The sequence below is a fragment of the Diabrotica virgifera genome, chromosome 7, assembly GCF_917563875.1.
Source record: "Diabrotica virgifera virgifera chromosome 7, PGI_DIABVI_V3a".
NCBI classification, from domain to species: domain Eukaryota; kingdom Metazoa; phylum Arthropoda; class Insecta; order Coleoptera; family Chrysomelidae; genus Diabrotica; species Diabrotica virgifera.
This window is the reverse complement of record NC_065449.1, coordinates 121,597,277-121,610,390: the sequence shown is the minus strand read 5'-3', so window position 1 is coordinate 121,610,390 and position 13,114 is coordinate 121,597,277. Positions and strand designations below refer to the sequence as shown.

The following is a 13,114-nucleotide window of genomic DNA, read 5'->3' as shown; positions in this document are numbered from 1 at the left end:
CACAGGGTTCGCATTGCTTGGCAAAGTCAATATTTTAACACAATTGAGTTCTGCATACAGGGAGTCTTTAGTACTACACAATAATAAAGTCAGAAAAAACCGACACATTTTGAAAAGAATTATTAGCTGTGTAAAATTTTGCGGTTCTTTTGAACTAGCACTTAGAGGTCATGACGAAAGCGAGAGATCTGAAAATCGAGGAATATTTAGAGAGTTGATAGATTTTACTGCAGAGTTGGATGCTACACTCAAAGAACATTTACAGAAAGCAACTGTGTTTAAAGGAACCTCCAAGACCATACAAAATGATATTTTGGACTGTATGCTACTAGTTTGTCGGGAAGAAGTTTCCCATCAAATTGAAAAGGCCGACTTTTTATCTATCCAATGCGATGAAACCACCGATGTCTCAAATAATTGTCAAATGGTATTGATATTACGGTATTTCTACGAAGATTCCATTTATGAAAATTTTTGGGGCTTTTTAAGGGTTATGGATAAAACAGCAGCTGGGTTAAAAACCTGCATTGAAAACGAAATAGATCCGTTAATTTTAAAAACTCCTCAAAAACTAATAGCGCAAACTTATGATAGTGCAAATGTTATGAGCGGTTCTACCAGCGGTGTTCAAATCCAAATTAAACAGAAATATCCCAGTGCACATTTTATACATTGCTATGCCCATCAATTAAACCTAATTATGCAGAAAGCCGCATCGCAAAACCCTAAAGCGAGTGTTTTTTAATAATCTATCAGCTATCCCAGCGTTTTTTTCAAATTCTTCCCATCGATGCGATATTTTAGAGGAAATAGTAAATAAAAGATTACCGAGAGTGGCCGTCACCTGTATATGAAAATCGTGAGAAACTTATAGAAGTTTTTGAAGAGGTCGAGGACAGATGTGAAAAGAGTGTTACTTCCAATGAGGCTTCTGGCTTGAGGCGAGTGTTAGAAGATCCAGAATTTATGTTTTGGTTAACGATTTTCCATAAAGTCTTGCCGCAAGTCGATATACTTTATAATCAACTCCAATCAAGAAATAAGGACAGTGTTGAATTGAAGAAGGACTTAGAAATTTTTGAGCAAAGTATTACCAACATTCGAAATGATACTGATGAAATTAAAGAAAGTGTTGAATCAAATTTTGAAAGTGCTAAAAGAAGAAGAACTGATGATAATATGCGAAGTGTTATTGCCAAGGAGGTGTGTGATGTAATAACAACACAAATGAAGGAAAGGTTCTCTTATCGGGGCCATTTGCAAGCGGCTGAACTATTCAACAAAGACGTACTCAAAATATTCGAAAACTTTTCCAGTTAATATTCTAGATGCTGTAACTACTTGTTATCCCGTGTTATGCAAGACCAGATTAAAGACTGAATTAGAAGTAATATATTCGAGGCTAGACTTAAAAGAAATTGTTGGAGCTATGAACATTCTCACGTTTATGTTAGAGAATAATCTTGCCGAAACCTTTGCAGAAACAATAATGGTGTTAAAAATTATTGTGACAACTCCAATGACAACTGCAGAATCGGAACGTTGTTTTTCAACCCTTAAGCGCATAAAAACATTTTTGCGAAACACAATGCTTAATGATCGACTAAATGCCCTAGCTATGATGTCCATAAACCGAAATTTACTTCATGATGGGATCAATGATTTCGAGGAACAAGTTATGGAAAAATTTATTGCTATGAAAGACCGTAGAGCCGATTTTAATTTTAAAAAGTAATTGTAATGTATTAATTATTATGAACGCAATGTCGCAGTGTATTTCTTGAATAGAACTATTAAACTATTATAAATCAAATTTGTTTGTATTTGAAAATTTAAATATGTAGTAGGTACCTAGTTCCTGTAAGTTGTACCTAACTATTTTATTTTGACCAGAGCCGAAAGTCGGTAAGGTTGGTTTTTCCCATAATTTGAGAAATTTGCCGACCAGCTCATCGTAAAAATTATTGCCCCTATTTGAGTATTGCCCTTCATTGCGTTTACCTGCGTAACGCCAATTTAATGTTTTCTACGAACTTGAAACCGTTTGCCGCGTCAAAAGCTTTGCCGTCATATTTGCCCATCTGCGTATATAAACCTACAATAGTTCTCAGCAAACATTCTAGGGAAAAAATTGCAAAGACACCGTTCAAATAGTAAATGGAAATCCACTTTGCACCCGATAGAAAAATGAAAACCCGCTGCCCCTGATCAAATTCCTACTAAATCCCTGAGGGCAAATTTTTGTGTGCAATTGTTATTATCTGCGCCCTCCCTGCTCAAATTCCACGAGCCGCCACTGTAAACAATAATATATTAACATAAAAGAACAACATAAAAAAATATTAGGTTAATGAGCAGATCCATGCCCTTTAGCGTTAAGGCTGTATGACACTATACATTTTCTTGTATCATTTCTAATATCGTTTCTTATATGTCAAAAAAATGCATAGTGTCATACAGATACAAGAAACGATATCAGAAACGATACAAGAATTTGAGTCAGACACAGATTCTTGTACAAGAACTGCGCCAATTTCTGCGCAAAGAGCAAAAACGTAAAACCTGCTGGTAAAACATCTAAAATGTCATAATTACTTACTCATAATGGCGGCTGAAATGAAAATGGGATAATGTATTGATGAATTTATTTGTGTTTTTGTAGGTATTATTTATAAATCTTTTATTGATACTTAATATACCGTTTGGTATGGACTACTGTTCTACTAATAACCATATATTTAGCTCCTAGTAAAGTTCATACTATAAATTTAGGTTTCATGGTGCATAATTTTTTAATAGACGAAAATACAATAGTTCCTAATTTGGATCAAACTGAAGATAATTCTAATGCAAATATTTTAGCACAAATATCAAAACAAAATAAAAATACAAATAATCAACCTCAAACAGTCAACGTAAAATTCTGGTTAACATTAAAATGTTAATTAAAAGTTTATAAATTTTATAAAATCTTCAAAATCAGCTGTAGCTGTAGATGCAGTATGCAGTACTACCATAACGTGACACAGGGTGACAAACAAAATTTCGACCAATCACGTGCCGAATTTCATACAATTTTCGATACAAGAACTTGCATAGTGTCATACAGGGCACAAATGTACGTACAAGAAATGATACAAGAAAATGTATACAAGAAACGATATCAGAAACGATATTAGAAATGATACAAGAAAATGCATAGTGTCATACAGCCTTTAGGTGGGTTCTCTGCAGTGGCGTAGCTAGCATGGGTGACACCCGGGGCGGTAATCGATGGTGCCACCCCAAATCCTAAAAATAAAGTAAGTAATCAACGAAAATCCGATAAACGTATGTGTTGAATAACGAAAAAATTAAGAATTATAGTTAATAAAACTGCAGTAAATAGTATACCATCATCATCATCATCATCTAGCCGTTATCGTCCACTGCTGAACATAGGCCTCCTCGAAATTTCTCCATGTCTCCCTATCTTGAAATTACACCATCTAGTTCCCGGTAGTTCTATACAACAGTTTATTTACTTTTTTGGTTTACACTATGTGAATGAATTAAAATATTTTTTTCTAGCTCTACTAGCGACAAACTCTGAAATCACATTTTCTATATTTATGTTTTGTGTTGCTACATGTTCGATAGTTAATAAACCGAGGTTATTTAGCCTTGTTCACGTCATTGTTTCTCGAAAGTAATTCTTGATTCATTTTAGCTTACTAAAACTTCCCTCACATGAAGCAACCGATACACAAATGGTCATAATAAACAATTTTAATGCTACCATTAAGTTTGATCTGGTTTCGAGTTCAATATTGAATAGGTAAAAAAACATTCCAACATATTTTATATTTTTGAAGTTCGGCTTGAAGTGCGAGTCCTATATCGGTATATAGCGAACTTACGACGTCGAATTCGTTTTTCGCTGGAAATGTCGTCGTCCTCATATTTTGTCGTGGCAAAATCTATGTTTTGCTTAATTTATGATTAGACTACGTTTTTCTTCAATATAAAGACAAATTATCCCTATTTTGGTCGCTGATTGATCACCGGTTATGCCTTTACTTTGCAATTCAATTTGACAAACATTTATTTCTCTTAATACATCGTTTCAAAAAAAAGATAACAAATAAATGTGAAATTACACACAGTTGATGTGCAGCACCTCTGGTTTATAAATTTTCTTGTTCATGCCATAATTCCTCAATTGAAGCAACAGCACTATAAAAATGTTCTGCCAATACTTTGACTGCAGCCAGCATAATGAGCAGTGACTGAGCACTCCAACGCGTTGTGGAAAGTCGTTTAGCAGATGCTTTGTTGTGTTTAATAAGCACTTCCCGGCAGCCAATGGAAACAGATAAAAAATTAAAAATTTCTTCTACAGTTCCGAAGAATGTCCCACAAAACAAGATGTGTTTTGTGCCAAAGAGTGCTGGCCACATAAATTAATTAAATGATCAATAAATCCGACGAAAATGGCCTTTTTGATTTTTGCTTTAATAATAGCTTGTATTCCTCCATGTACGCCGCTCATAACAGCTGCTTTATCGTATCCCTGTGAAGGGCATTTCATAATATTTCTAAACCATCAATTTCAAGCTTCTTGAGAATTTCGTTACGTAGACTAACTGCTTTTTTCCTTTTAACGGAAAAATACAAGAAATTAATACCTCTTTGACCTGGACTTTTCTCGGTTTCGTGTGTTTACAAAATAATATCGAATTGTATTTAGATTGTTAAGTGAGTAGTCACAAATTAACGATTCATTTTTCTGTGATCGGATCTCTCGGGTGTCACCCCTGAATGGGTGACACCCGGGGCGGACCGCCCCCTCCGCCCCACCCTAGCTACGCCACTGGTTCTCTGTGATGTTTCTCATCAGGTTTCTTCTTCTTTTTTCCTTTTGTTGCCTTGGTTTTGGAAAAACAGTACGTTTACAGATGCTAGCGTATGTTGACACTAGACATACATGCATATATGTGTGTTGACATACGTGCATATAATATGCTAACGGCTATTGACACTGCTTTTAAATGCAACTGGCCTGGCGGCTATTGCGTTGCTGGTTTACGAAAAAATATTGGGAGAATATAACAGTTTACATAAAGTAGTATAAAGAATTAGTTAATAAACAAAATTAATTACATTAATCAATAAGCGAGATAAAATATTTAGACTTTTATCGATATTACTTAATTTTGTTATTCTTAATAATAGTATATTATTCAACTAGCATGCATTGATAGGCAGCTACTACTCACGATGACGTTTGCGGTACGAAGGCGAGTGTCGTAATTCATCAGAGTGAGTAATTTACATTACATAAGAGTAGAATACGATACTTTTTCTACGACCATTTTTCTATTTTAATTAGTAAAAAAACTAATATTGTCAGCTAGGTACTCGAGATTAAACTTATAATATACAAAAATAAATGTTGCTTTACAAAATTAAAAAAAAAACGGCAAATACTGTCTTATGTATTGTAAAAATACAACAAGAAATAGTCAATTCAAGTTCTATTCGTTTCCAAAAATTTTAAGCACTTTGTACCTATTGTCAATGTAATAAATAAGAAATGGCTATTATTGGTGGACGTATGTTATAAATTTATAATGTACGTTTTTAAATTTAACTATACATATAATATAATATAATATAAAAAACTCTAACAAGAAGTAAAACCACTTCTATGTAAATTGGTATATTTATTAAAACTTAAAAATCCCAATGGATTGAATAAAATATGTCCAATTCAGAACGTTTTCAGACCTATCGGTCCATCATCAGTGAATCTACAATAAAATAAGTAATCCCACCATTAGAATTGAAAGATGGTTGAAAATTTTTTTAAAAAGCTAAAAATGTGGTTAGATTACTTACGTGCATACTTGCTAAATAGCCCCAGAACCAAACAATGGTTGAATTTAAAATTCGATTTACATTATTTAAAAATAATATTCAACAGGCTAAACGCCGATGTTACAGGATATTACAGGAACATATTAGTTAAATTTTTATTCCTTCTACCAATGGTAGTGCGTTTGCGCGTACAATTAATCGTTGAATATATGCATATATTTTTTTTCTAGTGTGGTTATATTTTATACATAACTAGAAATCATTTTCAGTATTTAGGTATTTTATTTACGCTATTGATTTGATTATTTTTATATATTTGCTGGCATTATTGATTTGTTGGTGTGTCACTAATATTTTCCAGATACAGGTTACAGAATATGTTCCCATAGGCAATATCCTGTAACATCGGCGTTTAGCCTGTTGAATATTATTTTTAAATAATGTAGATCAAATTTTAAATTCAACCATTGTTTGGTTCTGGGGCTATTTAGCAAGTATGCACGTAAGTAATCTAACCACATTTTTAGCTTTTTAAAAAAATTTTCAACCATCTTTCAATTCTAATGGTGGGATTACTTATTTTAATGTAGATTCACTGATGATGGACCGATAGGTCTGAAAACGTTCTGAATTGGACATATTTTATTCAATCCATTGGGATTTTTAAGTTTTAATAAATATACCAATTTACATAGAAGTGGTTTTACTTCTTGTTAGAGTTTTTTAACTATATGGTATACAGCCAACCTAGGGAACTTCCCTTTTAGTTGATAATATAATATATTATAATAATATAACTATGTTATAATATATTTACGACAATATAACTTTATAAAATAAACACAATAAGTGTAAGTTATAAATTCCAATAAACACAGCAAATGCGCTAATGTCACTCTCACTAAAAATGATAAACGTCAAAATTCATACATATTAAACAAGGTATAAACGTAAAAGTATACTCACCCATTGTTACATTTTTTATAATTCTGTATAATTTTAATCTCGAGTAATTTATAACCATGTTTTTTTACTAATTAAAATAAAAAAGGTCGTAGAAAAAGTATAGGATTATACTCGCACGTAATGGCTATTATTCACTCTGATGAATTACGACACTCACCTTCGGCTCGTGTCGCAAACTTCATCATCGTGAGTAATAGCCATTATTACATGGTGAAGCTCGTTGAATAATATACTATTATCTATGGTTTATTGTTTATATACAACTAATATACTAAAAGTGGCTGGCACTACTTGGACCTTACTTCAGCCCGTGAGTAATGACCCGTGAGTAATGAAGTATTCCTCACGGGTAAAGTATTGGGCGTTATTATCTGTTCATATTTCCCATCTAAATAGTTAATTATAAAAATGCCACAAGGAAATAGAACAACATTATTTTTTATGTTGTTCTTTTGTGTTAATATATTGTTGCTTATATCCCAACAACGTTTAATTATTTATTAATAACTAAATCACTTAAATATTTTTTCACAGCAGTAGGTATATAAAATCAATGTCAATAGCCGTTAGCATCTATGCATGTATAACTACTAAAAAAGCTAGCTGGTTTCAACACTCTGGTGTCCAAATCTGTTAGTATTTGTAAATGTACTGTTTTTCCAAACCCTAACTAATTTCAACACCCTAGTGTGAACACACGCTAGCATCTGTAAACGTACTATTTTTCCAAAACCGAGGCAACAAAAGGAAAAAAAAAGAAGCAGAAACCTGATGAGAAACATCACAGAGAACCAACCTAACGCTAAAGGGCATGGTTGTGCTCATCAATCTAATATATTTTTTACAATTACCTATTTACATTGGAAATAAGCCACAATTATATTGAAAAAAATAATTTTATTAACGTTTCGACGCCCAAATCGGGTGTCGTTGTCAAAATACAAAATGCTACTAAATTAAAAGAAAATTGAAGTTGCTTAGTAAACAATACTTTAAAAAATGTATAATATATGTCTGAATGGCCGATATAAATGAGTCAGATTAATTAAATTATTAGAAGAATTTTTTTCTAAGCAACAACATTTTTGTTTAATTTAGTAGTATTTTGTATTTTGACAACGACACCCGATTTGTCGTTATATATATTTAATAAATAGTTAATTATAAAAATGCCACAAGGAAATAGCTTCAGAACAACATTATTTTTTATGACTTTCTTTTATGTTAATATATTATTGTTTATATCTCAACAACGTTTAATTATTTATTAATAGCTAAATCACTTAAATATTTTTCCACACCAGTAGGTATATAAATTCAATGTCAATAATAGCCGTTAGCATCTATGCATGTATAACCACTAAAAAGCTAGCTGGTATCAACACTCTGGTGTCAAAATCTATTAGTATTTGTAAATATACTGTTTTTCCAAACCCTAACTGATTTCAACATCATAGTGTCAACACACGCTAGCATCTGTAAATGTACTGTTTTTCCAAACCCTAACTGATTTCAACACCCTGGTGTCTACACACGCTAGCATCTGTAAATATGCGACCCGCATGAGGAACGGAAGTCCTTAATCAATACTCGTTCGCTGATACCAGTAGTCGCCGAGTAGTAGGCCGAGTACTATCCGACAAGTGAGTGCTGGCGGGTTGAGCGTATAACAAATTGAAAAGTGGAAGGAATTGCTCATTTCTATTGCTTTCGTCTAGGAGTTCACATCTTAGTGAATATTATATATTAACGGAATTTTCAGATCTCAACCAAATTTTTGATACGCCAACCACGCATTTGTGACACCCGCGATTAAGGTCACCCGCCAGCTCTCGCTTGTCGGATAGTACTCGGCTATTAATCGCTTTTTTTCTCTGACCTTCCAAAAAATTTCCCTAAAGCAAATTAGCCCGATCAAAGAACAATCTGACCCAAAAAAATTAAGGAAGGATGAAAATTTGGTAATAGGTAGTTGAAATTGTCTATTATTATATAAGAAAAGGTGTACAATCATATATCCCCCCATTTTACAAAAATGGAGGGAAATACCACCTTCTCGGGTGTTTACAATTCTACATCCCCTCCATTTTACAAAAATGAAGGGGTTTACCCTCTTCTCGGGGATGAAAAAATATACATTTAAAATAAGTTCGAAATTGAATAAAATGACTTATTTACAAAAATAAAGGGGTTGACCCTCTTCTCGGGGATGAAAAAATATATACATTCAAAATAAGTCCGAAATTGAATAAAATGACTAATTCTAAGCAACTTTTGTTCTATAGCATTTTTTTCACTAAGATAATACTTTTCGAGTTATTTGCTAGTGAATATATTCATTTTTAACAAAAAATAAAAAAATGTTTTTGGACAGTCTTTCGCAAATAGGTAACTAAAAAGTAAGTATTTAGTCGAAAAAAACATTCTTAGCAAAAATATAGCTTATAAAAAAGTGAAAAAAATGGTTTATGCATGAAGTCTGTAGACACAGCAGTAGCAGAGTTGTAGTTAATGAAAAGTAGGTTCTCCTTCGTCAAATTCCAAATCGAATATTTCAACGTGTAATAACCAAGAAACGGAGCACTTTTCGGGGAAAACTCATTACAACTTTTTTAAAGTGTTTAAAAAAGGTTTACTTTTGTTTAAAAAAAAATACTAACAATAAAATTAAGTGGGTTACGCTCAAAACTGGTTGGTCCCTTTTAAATTTTGGTAAAAGAATTGCGAAAATCACCTCCTAATTAGATCCCAAATAAAATTAAACGTTACCGCTTCACAAGTTATTTTACTTATGTATTGTTTATATGATCTATAAGTTTCATTGATTCAAATTGCTCATTTTTGAAAAAATTTGGTTTTAAAGTAATTTTTTTTTTATTTTGAAAAAAATTCCATTTTTTTTTCCAAAATAACTTCAAAATTACTAGTCATACCAAAATTCTTAAAGAGTAATATTTAATAATAAGTTTAGCATTTCTGAATATTTTGGATTTTTTGTTTTCCTGTTAGACAAACATTGGTTATGCTATCGTTGTTCAAAATTTGCATACTCCCGTGATTAGTGACTCGTTGAACCATTTTAACTAGTCTTTTTAAAAATAACGACTTTGAACCGATAAAAGTTACAGATCATATAAAGAATACATAAGCAAAGTAACTTGTGAAGAGGTAACGATTAATTTCATTGCTAATTAGGAGGTTATTTTTGCGATTCTTTTTATCAAAAAATAAAAGGAACCAACAATATTTTGAGCATAACTGACTTACTTTTAATGTTAGAAGTTGTTTTAAAAAACAAAAAGAAACCTTTTTTAAACACTTAAGAAAGTTGTAAAGAGTTTTCCCCGAAAAGTGCTCCGATTTTTGTTTATGTCACGATGAAATATTCGATTTGGAATTTGAAGAAGAAGAAACCTACTTTTCATTAACTACAACTCTGCTTCTACTGGGTCTACAGACTTCATGCATACACCATTTTTTCACTTTTTTATAAGCTATATTTTTGCTAAGAATATTTTTTTTCGATAAAATACCTACTTTTTTGGCTTTTTCCGAAAAACCGTCCAAAAACATGTTTTTTTTTTGTTAAAATTGAACATATTCACTCGCAAATAACTCGAAAAGTTTTGACTCATATTATCCAATTCCGGACTTATTTTGAATGTATATTTTTCACACCCGAGAAGGTGGTATTTCCCTCCATTTGTGTAAAATGGGGGGATATATGATTGTACACCTTTTCTTATATTATAATAGACAATTTCAACTACCTATTCCCAAATTTTCATCCTTCCTTTAATTTTTTTTGAGGTTTTCGTAAATTTTGTGTTCTTTGATCGGGTTAAATAGCGAGTTTTGGAAATAATGACATTAAATAAAAAATATTTTTATATATTTATATATTTTATAGGACTACTAAGAATGTAGAATATGGTGAAAGTAACAATAACTTATCAATCTATTTTCCATTCAAAACCGTTAATTTGAAAATTATTTTATTAACTATTTTTAATAGGCACAATAAACATTTTTCCAAAATTATAGGCAAAATTTTAATATTTTTTTTATTTGCGATAAACTAAATATCGTCAATATCATCCGAACATTGCCACTGTAATTTAAGATAAGAGTCTATCTGGTTCGTAATTGAACTATTATTATAGTTTTAGTTGTAGCAAAGGTGAACATAACAGTGCCTAGACCGAAAAGTTTTCCAATTTAAACTCACCTAATAGACTAGCAAAGACCATCACGAAGCAAGTCCCCAGGTAGACGTCGATCGATTTGACGTAAGAGATTTTCGGGAGTGCAGCGTTCGTCGACGACATGAGCGTAGTCATGGTCAACACAGTGGTTACTCCTAGGGCTACTCTGGCGGGGGTTGCGTTACGATTCAACCAGAAGCTTACCTAAGAATAATTATTGATACTTTAATATCTTCGCCATAAAGTAAACATTAACTATATAGTAAAAAACTAGATAATGTCAATTAGTGGGAACTATAAATTTTGTTCTTTCTTTCTACATCTAATAAATATAGAGGCAATAACCCGAAAATGAATACGTAAATTTAGAGGCAATAACCCGAAAATGAAGATTTGTTTAAATAATTATAGCTTATGACCAAACTATTTTCAATTAGTAATTTATTAAGTTAAAATTTAGTTCATGTTACTATTAGTTATTCCTATTAATTTTGTTTTAATATAGTTTTGACGTGAAGGTAATAGTCCAGAAAGCCACTGCGCATCCGCTAGGAAAAATATTCTAATTCGGATTTTTTGCACAATCTTACTCAAAAAGGACTCCTTTTAACAAATTTGAATGTTGCCAGGACCAAAAGGTGGTCAAAAATTTTTTAAACGTTTTTTTTTGTTTTTTTCCTAAAATTTTTCTTTTTGCATGGAACAAAGTTTTTTTAGGTTTTTTGGATCATTCAAAACAAAAAAGGTCTTTAGTGATTTTTCTCTAAAAATGATAGTTTTTGACATATAAGCGATTAAAAATTGAAAAATTGCGAAATCGGCCATTTTTAACGCTCAAAAACTATGTGAAAAACTGAAAATTTGAATGTTGCCAAGGTAGGTTGATATTCTTTAAACATCGATTGATGAAATCCCGAAGAGTTTTTTGCAATATAATATTCAAAACTTCTTTGTTTTTAATTTCTAATCACGCGTGCGCGACACTATTTTCCACCGTTGCATGTGTATACAGTATGGTGCAAATGAAAGGAATAAATTCGTTATTTCGTAAACCGGCTACTTTAAGAAAAAAACCCGAAACAGGTCGATTTTTATTTTTAAGTTATGATATTGTGGCATGTATGGTATTCTAGTGACGTCATCTGTCTGGGCGTGATGACGTAATCGATTATTTTTTTAAATCAGAATAGGGGTCGTGTGGTAGCTCATTTGAAAGGTTCTTCAATTCTCTATTCAGTAGTGTAAACATTAACATAATTATTTATACAGGGTGTCCAAAAAATTTTTATTAAATTAAATTATTTGATAAAAAAGCATTAGAAGGACACCCTGTATAAATAATTATATAAATGTTTATATTACTAAATAGAGAATTGAAGAACCTTTTAAATGAGCTAGCACACGACCCCTATTCTCATTTAAAAAAATCATCGATTACGTCATCACGGCCAGATAGATGACGTCACTAGTATATTATATATGCCATAATATCGTAACTTAAAAATACAAATCGACCTGTTTCGGGATTTTTCCTTAAAGTCGCCGGTTTACGAAATAACGAATTTATTCCTTTTATTTGCACCATACTGTCGCATGTCGGTGGAAAATAGTGTCTCGCACGCTTGATTATCAATTAAAAAACAAAGGAGTTTTGAATATTGTATTGCAAAAAACTCTTCGGGATTTCATGAATCGATGTTTAAAGAATATCTACTTACTTTGGCAACATTCAAATTTTAATTTTTTCAGATAGTTTTTGAGGGTTAAAAATGGCCGATTTCGCAATTTTTCAATTTTTAATCGCTTATATGTCAAAAACTATCATTTTTAGAGAAAAGTCACTAAAGACCTTTTCTGTTTGGAATGATCCAAAAAACCTAAAAAAGGCTTTGTTCCGTGCAAAAAAATAATTTTAGGAAAAAAACAAAAAAAAAAACGTTTAAAAAATATTTCACCACCTTTTCGCCCTGGCAACATGCAAATTTGTTAAAAGGAGTCCTTTTTGAGTAAGATTGTGCAAAAAATCCGAATTAGAATATTTTTCCTAGCGGATGCGCAGTGGCTTTCTGAACTATAAACAATAT

At 31.8% G+C, this 13,114-nt stretch overlaps 1 protein-coding gene across 4 annotated transcripts in view; it reads right to left on the bottom strand.

Moving 5' to 3' along the window:
* Positions 1-13,114, bottom strand: part of LOC114334919 (gamma-aminobutyric acid receptor subunit beta) — a 609,053-nt gene that overhangs the window by 81,931 nt on the left and 514,008 nt on the right. For all 4 annotated transcript variants that reach the window (XM_050656321.1, XM_050656322.1, XM_050656320.1 and 1 more), the window contains exon 8: positions 11,054-11,234. In XM_050656321.1, coding sequence (XP_050512278.1) covers positions 11,054-11,234 — 181 coding nt within the window. The remainder of the gene's footprint in view (positions 1-11,053; positions 11,235-13,114) is intronic.